This window comes from Ammospiza caudacuta, chromosome 31 (assembly GCF_027887145.1).
Source record: "Ammospiza caudacuta isolate bAmmCau1 chromosome 31, bAmmCau1.pri, whole genome shotgun sequence".
NCBI lineage: Eukaryota > Metazoa > Chordata > Aves > Passeriformes > Passerellidae > Ammospiza > Ammospiza caudacuta.
In genome coordinates, this window is record NC_080623.1 from 1,608,050 (window position 1) to 1,621,062 (window position 13,013).

Genomic DNA, 13,013 nt, shown 5'->3' on the forward strand with positions numbered 1-13,013 from the left:
CAGAAGGGACCCCAGGTGCCCCCCCCATACCCCAGGGATGCCCCCTCACCTCATGGGGGGTTCCCAAGGTTCCCCTCTCCCCCCAAATCCCCTTTACAGCCCCCCACCCAAATTCATGACCCCTCCCAAAATTTCCATAACTTTATTTTGCAAAAATAGAAAAGTCCCGTGTCCCCCCTGAGCGCGAGAGGGGGTGGGTGGGCTGTAAACATGGCAGGGGGACCCCCCAAAAAGGGGGGAATTAGCAGGGTGCAGCAGCGGGGGGGGGCCCTGTTCTGAGGGGGCCCGATGTAAACGCAGAGGAATAAATAGGGGTGAAAGTGCAGCCCCCGGGGGGGGGGGGGGGGGCTTCTGTGTAGTGTAACAGGCTCCCCCTGAGGGCTCTGCACCCCCACATTTGGGGGGGCAGTTGTAGAGGGGCCAGTAAGGCCAGACCCTACAATCCAGCCAGGCTGGGGGTAACAGATTTGGGAGGGCAGTTGGGTCTGGGGGGACCCCCAGGATTTTGGGGTCACCCTATGGCTTAAGCCCACCCCAAAATGGGGGGGGGGGGGTTGTGGGGGTCACCTTGTGTCCCCCATCTTTGGTCTCTGTAGTGTTTGGGGGGGGCACCAGGGGAAGGCAGTTTTGGGGTTTCCCTCCTCACCCCAACGGCATCAAAAAGCAAAACCCACAAGCAGCCCCCCGCCAATAGAAACATTTTCCCCCCAGATTTGGGGGCAGGATGTCCTGGGGGACAATGGGGGTGTGTACCCCCTCGCAAATCCACCCTGTGTCCAATAAATAAACCATGGGGGGGCACCGTGGGAGTGTCAGGCATTAATTTGGTGGGGAGGTGCTGGGGCCCCCAACTCTCCCCCTCCTCACAGCCCCCCCAGTACAAGGGGAGGTGGCAGCAGGGTCTGAGGGGGCTTCGGCGTGAAGCTGAGGTTTGAGGGGTGCCCCCAGACGCCCCCAGCTTAAGGCAATAGCTTTGCTCTGTCAGTCTCTGCCCCCTTCCCCAAATTCAGGGGGGGGCACTTTGGGGAGCTCCCCCTCCCCAGAGCAAAAGGGAGGAGGAAAGCAGCTTCCCTGGAAGGCAGCTCTGAATGTCCCACCCCACTGCGGACGGGTTTTGGAGATCCCCCCCCGAGCTGGGGGGGGGCTATGGGGATGTGGGGGGGCCAGGGGGACTGTCCTGGGCGGCAGGAGGGTCTGGGGGTGGAGGGGGCGCATCCCCCCCCACTTCGGTGAAGATTTCGGGGTTCTCCAGCATTTCCCGAATCAGGGGGGGCATCGGCCCCGGGATCTCCGTGCGCAGGGTGATGGCTCGTTCTGCCCCTGGGGGAGCCAAAATGTCAACACCCCTGAAGGCCTTGGGCCCCTCCTGAGAGATGGAACCCCCTTCCAAAAAATGAGCTTCAACACCCTCTCAGATTTCAATTCCCACCCAAAACTCTGAACCCCCAAAAGCTTGGACCCCTCCAAGACCTTGAACACCTCCAAAATGAGCTTCAATTGCTGCAAAGCCTTGACAAGCCGCACAAGAGATTGACTCTCCCCGAGGCTTTGAATCCCACCCAAAAATGAACTTCAACGCCCTCCCAAACGTCAACAGTCCCCAACTTTCAAAACCCCACAAAAGCTTCAACGCCTTCAAAACCTTGAACCTCCCCAGATACCCTGAACAACCCCAAAAGGAGCTTCAAACGCCCCCCCCCACCCCCCAAAAACCTTGAAACATCCCCAGGACCTTCAACTGTGCCTCCCTGAGAGCTTCAAATCCTGTGGTGCCAGGGGCAGGTTTGGGGGTGTCCTGATGGGTTTTGGGGTCCTGGAGGGGTTCTGGGAAGGTTTGTGGGTTGCCCCCTTTGGTGGTGACTTTGAACAGCGTTTGGGAAGATCACTGTGGCTAGGGGGTTTTGGGGGGATCCCTAAGGGCGTTTGGGGGGTTCTGGGGTCCTGGCAGGGTTGCTGCAGTTTGGGGGGCCCCGGGGATCTGGGGGTTGCTCACCCTTGGTGCTGATGCCGCGCAGGTCAGTGATTTTGAGCAGCATCCGGGGGAAACGCTGAGGCTGCCATGGGCGCCGGCGCCGGGCATAGACCCGGAGAGCCTCGAGCAGCGGCTCCTGCAGCCGCTCCACACGCCGGGGCTGCTCCAGCTCCATCCGGTCTGGGGAGAGACAGAGACACCACCCACATAGACATTGTCCCCATTTCCCCCAACCCTGTGTCCCCATGTCCCCACATGCCCATCTTCTGTCCTAGAGATCCCCATGTCCCCCCAGTATCCCCTCATGTCCCCATCTCTGCGGTTGAGCGGCCACAACTCAGTCCCAGTCCCCATGTCTGCCATAGCCCTGATACGCTCCCAACCTCTCTGCAATGTCCCCCAAAACCTCACCCCCACAGATGAGGCAGATGGCACTGAGCAGCCCTGGCTCAGTCCCCTGTCCCCCGCATTTCCCGATGTCCCCCATGTCCCCACCCCTACAGATGAACAGCCCTGGCTCAGTCCCCTGTCCCCTCCAACATCCCTGCAATGTCCCCCATGTCCCCACCACCACAGATGAGGCAGATGGCACTGAGCAGCCCTGGCTCAGTCCCCTGTCCCTCCCACGTCCTGCAATGTTCCCCATGTCCCCACCCCTCAGCCCTGGCTCAGTCCCGTCCCCCACAAAATGTCCCTGCAATGTCCCCTATGTCCCCACCCCTACAGATGAGGCAGATGGCACTGAGCAGCCTGGCTCAGTCCCCTGTCCTCCCCATTTCCCAATGTCCCCACCCCCACAGATGAACAGCCCTGGCTCAGTCCCCTGTCCCCCCCATTTCCCGATGTCCCCCATGTCCCCACCCCCGCAGATGAGGCAGATGGCACTGAGCAGCCCGGTCTCGGTGTCATCGAGCTGCAGCGGCAGCAGCTGCCCCGCAAAGGCAAACACGAGGTCGGTGAGGGGCCCAAACCCCGCATTGTGCATCTGGGTCCGGGTCAGCGTCAGCCCGTCCGAGAACGTCATCGTGTCCTGCTCCGGTGTGTAGCGGGTGCAGATCCGCAGCATCTGCAGGGCAAGGACCCCAGAATCACCAAGGGGCACCACAATACATCCAGGAACACCAAAAATCCATCCAGGGTCAGCGAAATCACCCAAGGGCAATAGAATCCACAGAAGAACACCAAAAATCCACAGAAGGGCCTGAAAACACCTCCAGGGACACCAAAAATCCACCCAGGGTCAGCCCATCCCATTACTGTGTCCTGCCCCGGAATGAAGCAGGTGCAGATCCACAGCATCTGCAAGGCAGACACCCCAAAATCCACCCAGGATCTGCCCATCCTGGAGCATTGTCGTGTCCTGGTCTGGCTCTGCCACAGGACAGACACAGCACTGGGTGGGGGTCGGGGTCAGGGACACCCCAAAATAGCCCAAGGTCCCAAAAAGCACCTAAGGGACCCCCAAAGTTTCCCACCAAGGGATCCTCAAACCCAGCCAGGCCCTCCCAGGAGACCTCCCAGCCCCTCTCCAGGACATCTGTCTGTGGGGTGGCAAGGTCAGGACCATCGTGGGCCACCCCAAGCCCCTTCAAGCAGCCCCTAACCCCCCTGCAGAGCCCTCCGCAAGCCTCACCAGGATGTCGAGGCAGGCGGCCTTGAGCAGAGTGATCTGGTCAGCCATGCTGAGCCCCGTGAAGCCCGGGAGCCTCTTGGCAAACTCCACGATCTTGATGATGCACTTGGTGGCCAATTCACTGAACTTGTCCCACAGCCCCAGGTCCAGCTGCACCCGGTGGTCAGCGCTTGAGTTCTGGGGGCATGGGGGGGCCACGGCTGTTAGGGGATGTTCAGGAGCCCCTGGGACCCCCTGGAACCTCTGGAACCCCAACCCCAGCACCCTGAACTTGTCCCACAGCCCCAGGTCCAGTTGCACCCAGTGGTCAGCACTCAGGTTTTGGGGGGGGATGGGCTCAGTTATGGGGGTTCAGGGTGGATTGGGACTCCCTGAGGCCCCAATCTCAGTGAACCCAGCCCCAGATCCAGCTGCACCATGTGGTCAGTGCCCAATTTATGAGGGACATAGGCTCAGTTATGGGGGTTCAGGAGCTGCTGGGACTCCCTGGAAAGTGCTGGCACTCAGTGACCCCCAGCCCCAGGTCCAGCTGCCCCCCTTACTCAACAGTTGAGTTTTCAGGCGTCAGGACGTGCAGAGACCCCGCTCTGAGCTCCAGCATTAGAGTCCCTCCCATAAGTAACCCCCCAAACACCACCCACGACCCCCAGTGCTGTCCCAGTGCCCCCCTACCCCTGAACTTGTACCCAGCCCCCTCAGTGCTCAGCACTTAGGGTTTGGAGGGATCAGGAGGGAACAGGGACCCAACTGTAGGTGTGAGGGCTGGGGTTGGGGTCACCCCCAAAGGGACCCCCAAAACCCCCTGGGGACAAAAACCTGGTGCCCCACTCCCTATGACCATGTCCCAGCCCCAGCTGCCCCCAGTGCTCATGTTTGGGAGGATCAGGAGGGAGCAGCGACCCTGCCCCAGATCCGAGGGCTGGGGGAGGGTCGGGGCCCCCCCTTGGTCCCCCCAGACCCCCAGCCCTGCTCACCGTGGTGTACTTGCCCAGCTGGCCCAGGGAGGGGAAGGTCTCCTGGTGGGCTCTGCTCACCCTGCACACCAGCTCGGCCAGCTCGGGGCTCAGCTCATCCCCACCCAAATCCTCCTTCACCTCCTTCTTCCTCTTGTTCCGGTCGTTCCGCACAGCTGGGGGGGTGGCATTGGGGGTTGGGGGCATTGGTGTGCCCCCTCAGATCCCTCCCAGGTGGGGTTTCCTCCCCCAAAAATCCCCCCATGGGACAGGAACATCCCCACCATGAGCATCCCCAGAACCCTGGGACCCCTCAGCAAAGCTTGGGGGAAGGGGGTCTCAATTTTAGGCAACTCCTCTGCAGGACCAAGGAGGGAAAGCCTCACACCCACAGTCCCCTCCACGGCCCCAAATCCTCCCCAATTCCTCCCAAGAACAGGAACATCCCCAGGCCCACCACAACACCACCAGGGCCCCTCAGCAAAGTTTGGGGGGGGGGGTCCCCAACTTCAGGGACCCCAGCCCAGACCCCCTCGCACCTTCCTTGGACATTCCGACCTGGAAGCACTTCTGGAGGCGGCAGAACTGGCAGCGGTTGCGGGTGACCTTGTCGATCTGGCAGTTGCGCTCCCGGTGACACGTGTACACCATGTTCTTCTGGATGCTCCTCCGGAAAAAGCCCTGCAGCGGGAAAACGGGCGGTCAGGGGGCACCCCCAAACTGGGGGCACCACTATCACACCCTCAGGGATCCCAGTAAGGCTCCCCAGTATCCCAGGGTGGGGCACAGGGCTTGGGGGACTCCCACTTCCCCAGGGGTGCCCACTGGCCTAGGAAGGAGTCCCCATCCCCCAGGCATGGTCGCACTCACCCCACAGCGTCCGTGACGTCCCCAAGTGTCCCCATTACAGCTCCCCAGTGCTTGGGGGATTCCCACTGTCCCAAGGGGTCACCATTCCTCAGGTGGATCCCCACTGCCTGCGGCGAGTCCCTTTCATTGGGGCAGGTCCCCAGGACCCCCCCCCCTCCTCCAAGTGCTGGGTCCCCACTGCCCCCCCCTCCCATCACAGGCTCCCCACTGCCCCCACCCCCAGGGTTTCCAGTGTCTCAGGGGTCCCCAGCGCCCCCCCCAAGATTTCCAAGTGTCTCAGGGGGTCGCCCTGCCCCCCCCAGGGTTTCCACTGTCTCGGGGGTCCCCAATTCTCTCCCCCCAGGGTTTCCAGTGTCTCGGGGGTCCCCCTGCCCGGTGCCCCCGGCTCCCCCGCACCTTGCAGCCCTCGCAGGAGCTCACTCCGTAGTGGTAGCCGGAGCTGCGGTCGCTGCACACGAAACACGGCTTGTGTACGCGGGGGGGGGGCGGTGGCGAGGGGGGGCCCGTGTCCCCCAAAACCCGCCCAGGGGAGGGCTCCAGGGCTGGGGGGGAAAAAGGTGTTGGGAGTTAAACAGCCCCTCTCAACCCCTCTCCAAAGAGACACCAGCCTACAACGGGGGGTGGGGGAAACTGAGGCACAGGGGGCTTCGGTGTGATATTGGGGGTCTCGCTGTCACCTCCACCCTAAAATCTGAGTTGCAAATCCCCAAAATCGGGGCTGGAATCCGGGGGTCCACCACGGGTGGGGGACATATCAGTGTTCACCCTCTCCCCTCTGATCCCCAACACCTGGCGTGGGGACGGACCCAGCTTCCCCAAACCCCAAAATCCGGGAGGGGGCTCCAATCCCCCCGCGCAGTGCCGGGGGTGATACAGGGGGGAGGGAGGAGCCCCCCGACGCGCAGCCCGGGCGGCAGAGGGGGAGGGCCGGCTGGTTTCAGATTTTTTTTTTTTTTGGGTAGGTTTTGTGTGTTTTTCTAAAAAAAAACCAAAATTGCTGAAATTGAGGAAATTCCGGCCTCGAGCGGCGCGTTTGTAACCGCGGGGGAAAGGGGGAGCGAGGGGGACCCCGCCCAGCGCGTGCCACGGGCACCCCAAAATAACCCGGGGGAGGGGGCGGGGGAGGACCCCACCCTAAAAACGAGGCCGGAAATTGGGGAGCACACTCCGGCCCCCGGCACGGGGACCCACCCCGGCGCACCCCGGGTTTGGAGAGGGCTGGCTCTGACCCCCTTCCCGCATCAATGCTGCGGAGTCCCCGCGGAGGGTTGAGGTGGGGAGGGGGTTTCATTTGCGGGGTGCACATTTGGGGGACCCCACCGTGCGTGTTTTCTCTTAAAGTTTGATTTTTGAAAGGGGAGGAACCCAAATTAAAGCATCCACACCCCAAAAAACAGCCCCCCAAAAACATCGGCGGGGGCCACGACTCTGCGGGGCCCCCCGGTTTTCTGGGGTCTCCGCGCTCCAAGGGGCAGCCTCCCATCGGGCCTTAAACGGGGGGAGGTGGGGGGTGAAGTTCCTCCGCCCAGGCTGGAATTTGGGGGGGCCACAGGGGCTCCCCCCAAAACCCGGGGGGTGACGCCCCCCCTCGCCCTGCCGAGAGGAGCCCCCTCGCCCCCGTCCCCGCGCCAAGTGGGGTTCGGGCGGGTTTGGGGCAGCCCCGCAGGGGTTAAAGTGCCACATTGGCAGCGCGGGGGGGACGCGGGGGGACGCGGGCGCGGCCACGACTGGAACCAGTTAGGCCGAGGAACTGGGAGGGGGGAGGACACAGGAGGGGGCAGCGCACCGCTGGCATAGGTGGAAGGGGGGAAATTAGGGGCGTTTTAGGGGATTCTGTCCCCTCCCACCCCGTCTGTGCCCAGATGTACACGGTAGGGTTCCTGTGGGGCCCCCAGGACCTCCCTCGTGGGCCACCCCAAAACCGGGTGCCTCTTTCTACCCTAATAAAGGGGTCTGCGACCCCCCGAAAAGAACAAGGTTCGGGGCCCCCAAGCCCCTCCAAAGCAGGGTCCAAGACCCCGACGCCCCCAAAAGTGTCCTGTGTGGTCCGTGTCCCTGTGCCCCTCCAATACCGGCTCCCCATTTCTGCCCCCCCAAAGGGCTCCGGGACGTCGGAGCTCCCCCAAAAACAGTCTCCAGGTCCCTCAAGCCCCCAAAGGGGCTCCCCCAGCGCGCCCCCCGCGTCCCTGTGCGCCCCCCACCCCGGGTCCCTCCTCGGGGGAATTTGGGGATGTCCCCCCTTACTCACTCGCCCCCCACCGCGCGCACGCCCCCTGGCCACCCCCTCGCGTCATTCCCGCACACGCCCAGGCCGCTCCGGCACCCACGCGCGTCACTCCCGGGCCACCCTCACCCCCCCTCCCGCGCCTTCACACCCCGGGACACGCTCGCAGCCCCGCTCCCGGCAAACCCACGCACCCACCCGCGGACACGGGGCCAACCCCACGCCCGCCCCGACACGCCGGCTCCCGCACACGGGCACTCGCTGGCACACTCGGGCTCACTCTCGGAGACCCCTCCCCACGGCCCCGACCCCCCCCCCCACGCTCCCCACACCCACTCGCAGCCGCACCCCCGCCCCTCCCGCGCAGTCACCCCCGCGGGGGCACGGCCAGCGCACGCTCACGCTCATTTGCACACGCACTCACACGCCCAGAGGGTCTCCCCGGCACCCCTCGCACCCACTCGCGACGCGAACACTCCCCACGCACCCACGGCACGCCCGCATTCCCTCTCACACCCGTTTGCACGCTCAGTTCACACCTGGCCGCGCTTCCCCGCCCCCCCCCCCGCCGCACACCCACTCGCGAACCCTCCCACCCCTCGGGCACTCCCGATCCCCCTCGCCCCTCGCCCCCGGCCCCCCCGGTACCTCTGCGGGCGGGGCCCCCGCAGCCGGCGGGCACCGGGACCCTGCGCAGGGCGCAGCCCCCGCGGTTCGTCACGTCGTGCAGCCGCCGCGGCGCCGCCGCCGCCTCCACGCAGCCGAACATGGCGACCCCGGCCCCCCCGGGCCCCCCGTCCCCGCCGCGATCGGTCGCGATCGGCCCCGGTCGCGATCGGCCCCGAGCGGCCCCGGAGGGTGCGGCTGCGGGGGCGGGGCCTGGGGGCGGGGCCTGCGCGAGGGGCGGGGCCTGAACACGCTGGGGCTGGAAGGCGCGCGGGGATGGGGCGGGGCCTGGGCGGAGGGCGAGGCTTCGGTGGGAGGTGGTGAACGGCGAGGGGAAACGGGGCGGGGCCTGGTGGGGCGGGGTAGTTTGGAATGTGAGAGATGGAGTATGGGCGGGGCTTAAATGGGCGGAGTTAAATTGGGAACAGGGCCGGGGTTGAGATGGAGGAGCCTGGAAGGGGCGGGGCCTGGAGCGGCCGGGCTGAGCAGGAACGAGGCGCGGCCCCAGGGATGGGCGGGGCGGAGGCGGGGCCCGGGCGCCGCAGGGGGGCGTGGTCTGAGCGAGGGGCGGAACTGGTGGGCGGGGCTGGATGGGGAATGGGCGGGGACTGGAGCAGAGGGCGCGGTCTGGGGCGCGGACGCGCGGTGTGGCGTACACACGTGTCACATGTGTCACACGGTATCAGGCGTGTTTATCCCCTCCGTGTGTTCTCCCTCCCTGGGGGGCACCCAGGCCCCGCCCCCTGTCTCTCCCAGCCCCTCCCAGTCCTCCCAGTCCCCGCGTCGTCACACCCTCCCCAGTCCCTCCCAATTCCACGCCGTGCACTCCCAGTCCTCATGTCATCACCCGTCTCCCCAGTCCTCCCAGTTCTTCCAGTCCTTTCCAGTTCCCTGTCACTACCCCAGCCCTTCCCAGTCCCTCCCAGTCCCCTTGTCACCCCTCAGTCCCTCCCAGTCCTACCAGTTCTCCCAGTCCCCCGCGCCATCTCCCCGGTCCTTCCCAGTCCCTTCCAATCTCCTTGTCACTTCCCCCAGTGTGTGCACTGCGGACAGGTGTGTGCCAGCATGTCCAGGTGTGCACAGATGTGCGTGAGTGTGCAAAGCTGTGTCTGGGTGTGCAAGGGCTGTGCCAGCACCGCCTGCCTGACTGCATTTCTGGGGCTCTGCAGGAGTAACACACCTGCACACGGGATCATTGTACAGCTCACACACCTGTACACGGGATCACTGCACAGGTCACTGCATGTGTCACACACCTGCACACAGCTTGATCACATGTAAAGAAAGGCATGTCACACACCTGTACATGGGATGATCACGTGTCACTACATGTGTCACACATCTGTACATGGGATGATCACGTGTCACTGCATGTGTCACACACCTGTACACAGGATGGTCACATGTCACTGCATGTGTCACACATCTGTACATGGGATGATCACGTGTCACTGCATGTGTCACACACCTGTACACAGGATGGTCACATGTCACTGCATGTGTCACACATCTGTACACGGGATGGTCACGTCACTGCACGTGTCACACACCTGTACACAGGATGGTCACAAGTCACTGCACGTGTCACACACCTTTACCCAGCCTCCAGTGAGCACACACGTCTGGGCATGAGGACACGTGTGCAGGGTGTGTACCTGCACGTTACACACATGCACACACGTGTCCCCATGCCCGGACACGCGTGTAACCCCCTCCACCCCGCCTCTCCCCCCCCGCCCCGTGCCGGGAAAACGGGAGGGGAGGGGCTGGAGTGGGGGAGGGGCAGGAATGGGCTCATGGAAAAAGTTTTGGGTGGAAATTCCTCTCCCCGCCCCTCCCCCAGTGCAGCTCAATGGCCCCTTTGTGCAACCCCGGCCCTGCCCCTGCCACGCTGGGACCCCCCCGTGTGTCTCGCCAACCCCCGTGTCCCCCCGTTTGCTCTCCCGTTTGTCCCCCCACATCTCCCCACAGCCCCCATAATTCCCTGTGAACCCCAATCGTGTCCCCCGTGTCCCACATGTCCTCAGCCCGTGTCCCCCCAGCAGCATCCCCCCGTAATCCCCGTGACCCCCAAGTCACCATTACTCTGGGTCCACCTAATCGTGTTGCCCCATGTCTTTCGTGTCCCCTGTGACCTCCTCATGTCCCCGGTGTCCCGTGTATCTCCCCATGGCCCCCGTGTCCCTTATGCTGCCGCATGTCCCATAACTCCTTCCTCCCCCCAGCCGTGTTCCCCATGTCCCCTGTGCACCCCTATGTCCCCTGTGTCCCCCCAGCCGTGTTCCCCATGTCCCCGCACATCCCCATGTCCCCCATGTCCCGAGCATCCCCCATGTCCTGTGTGTCCCCCATGTCCCTGTGTCCCCACATTGCCCCTAAACTCATGTTCCCTGCCCTCAATTGCCTCCATGTCTCCCGTATCCCCTGTGCCCCGCCATGTCTCCTGTGCCCCCCGTGTCCCCTGTGCACCCCCATATCCCCTGTGCCCACTGTGTACCCCCATATCCCCTGTGTCCCCCTGTGCTCTCCCGTACCCCTTGTGCCCCCCCCGTGTCTCCGGTGCTCTCCCATATCCCCCGTCCCACTGTACCCCCGCATTCCCCCTATCCCCAGGTCCTCCCCATGTCCCCCGTGTCCCCCCATCCCCCACGTTCCCCACGTCCCCGGTGTCCCCGTGTCCCCTGTGCCCCACTCCCTGTCCTCATGTCCCCGTGTCTCTCACCCACGGGTGCCGCCACGTGCCCCCCCCCCCCGCTCCCCCCGCTCAGCCGCTTTGCCCGGTAAATCCCCGGGGGGGGGGGGGGGCCCGTGGGTTGCGGGGGGGCGGCTCGGCCATGGGGCTGGGCTGGCCGCGACCCCGGCCCCGCCGGCGCGGGGGGACATCCCCGCGCTGCCCCCCGCCCTGTCACCTCCCGCCCTGCTGCGCCCCCCCCTTCTGCTCCCTGCCCTGCCCCTTCTGCTCACCCCCCCCCTGCTGCCCCCAGTGCCACCCCCCGCCCTGCTGCGCCCCCTCCTGCTGCCCCCTGCCCTGCCACCCCTCCTGGTGCCCCCCACCCGCCTGTCCCCAGTGTCACCCCCCACCCCAGTGCTTCCCCCAGTGCTTCCCCCAGTGCTACCCCCTGCCCTGCTGTCCCCAGTGTGCCCCCCTGCCCTGCCACCCCCAGTGTCACCCCCCTCCCTGCTGCCTCCAGTATCACCCCCCGCCCTGCCGCCCCCCGTGCTGCGCCCCCCCCGCCTGTCCCCAATGCCACCCCGCCGCCTGTCCCCAGTGCCACCCCCCCGCGTGTCCTCCCCCGTGTCACCCCCGATGCTGCCCCCCCCCGCGCCGCGTCCCCCCTCGGCCCCGCCTGAGCCTCAAGTGAGGGGGGCCCGGCCCCCCCGCGCCGCAGCGCGGACCCCCGGAGGCGGCGGTGAGTGAGGGGCGGGCAGGGCAGCCGCCGCTGCCGGGACACGGAGAGGAGGTTCCAGGGGGTACCGGGGGTTACCGGGGGGGTTTGCTCGAGGCTCTTCGCACGAGCTCTCTGAGGGCGGGGGTCCCCACAAACCCCCCGCGGCCTGTCAGGGGGCGGCTCTTTGGGCTGGGATGCCGCAAACCCCCCGCGGGGGGTACAGTGGGGGACACTCGGGGATCTCCGCAATCCCCCGTGCGCTGTCTGGGGCTCCCTCGGGGGGTCCCCACCGGTCCCCGGGGGTCTCCGTGAGGGGGCGGGGCCCCGTGTCACGTGACTCGGGCCAATATGGCGGCGCACATGGGACCGGAAGCGGAAGTGGCTCGGAAGAGGCGCCGCGGAGCAGCTGCGACGCCGGCGGGGCCCGGGGGTATGGGGGGGGGGGGACCCTGAGGGACCCGGGGGTTACCGGAAGGGATGGAGGGGCTTTGGAGCGTCTGAGAGGTGTCCGGGGGCATCCTATGGGGCAACTCTCGGGTCGGGGGTGGCTATGGGAGTGGAGGGGGCTCTGTGTGGCGCTGTAGGGGGTATATGGGGGGTTTTAAGGAGGATTTGGGGTGCGAGGCTCCTGTGGGGGGGGAGTAGGGGTTCTGTGAGGGTCTTATGGGGAGTCTATGGAGGTTCTGTGAGGGTCTTATAGGGAGTCTATGGAGGTTCTGTGTGGGGCCCGTGGGAATCTGGAGCGTGGGGTGTATGGGGGTCTGTGGGGGATTGTGGGCTGTGACAGAGACAGGGATACTGGGACAGCTTCACGGGGACACTAGAGTGGGACAGGGACACTGGGACAGCTCAGTGGGGATAGGGGCGCTGGGACATCTCGATGGGGACACTGGGCTGGGACAGGGACACTGGGCTGTGACAGACAGGGACATTGGGACAGCTCCAGGGGGACACCGGGGTGGGACAGGGACATAGGGGTGTAATGCTGGGGTGTGACAGGGACAGCAGGACAGCTCAGTGGGGACACCAAGGCGTGACAGGGGCACTGACAGGGTGGGTTTTGGGTCTGTGGGGGTTGTGTGGGGCCTGGGGGGGGGGGGTCTGGGTGGCCTTGGGAGGAGCTGTGGAGACTGTGTGGCCTATCAGTGATGCTGGGGGTCCCTGTGGGGTGGGGGGTCCCTAGAGAACCCCTGGGCTGTCTGGGGAAATTGGGGCACCTGGGTGGCGTCTCTGGACTCTCCCAGTTCCTCCTAGTGCTGATCTCCCTTTTTCCCTTCCCCAGGCCCTCCTGAGCCCCCTCCCCACC

The 13,013-nt window shown here is 65.3% G+C and overlaps 1 protein-coding gene across 1 annotated transcript; it reads right to left on the minus strand.

Moving 5' to 3' along the window:
• Positions 1–337: 337 nt before the first annotated feature.
• Positions 338–8,475, minus strand: RARG (retinoic acid receptor gamma). The gene is made up of 8 exons (XM_058822027.1): positions 8,301–8,475; positions 5,825–5,970; positions 5,098–5,239; positions 4,580–4,734; positions 3,606–3,782; positions 2,834–3,038; positions 1,994–2,152; positions 338–1,320 (listed from the first exon to the last, which is right to left on the minus strand). The coding sequence occupies exons 1-8, from the start codon at positions 8,419–8,421 to the stop codon at positions 1,145–1,147; spliced, it is 1,281 nt and encodes a 426-aa protein (XP_058678010.1). The 5' UTR covers positions 8,422–8,475; the 3' UTR covers positions 338–1,144.
• Positions 8,476–13,013: the final 4,538 nt, after the last annotated feature.

Bases quoted from the DNA above. Each gene is read 5' to 3' on its own strand.
- RARG (XM_058822027.1), bottom strand. From the start codon at position 8,421: ATGTTCGGCTGCGTGGAGGCGGCGGCGGCGCCGCGGCGGCTGCACGAC. The intron at 5,240-5,824 runs GTGCGGGGGAGC...TTCCCGCTGCAG, and splicing joins GCTCCTGCGAGGGCTGCAAG to GGCTTTTTCCGGAGGAGCAT. The intron at 4,735-5,097 runs GTGCGAGGGGGT...CCACCCCCCCAG, and splicing joins GGTCGGAATGTCCAAGGAAG to CTGTGCGGAACGACCGGAAC.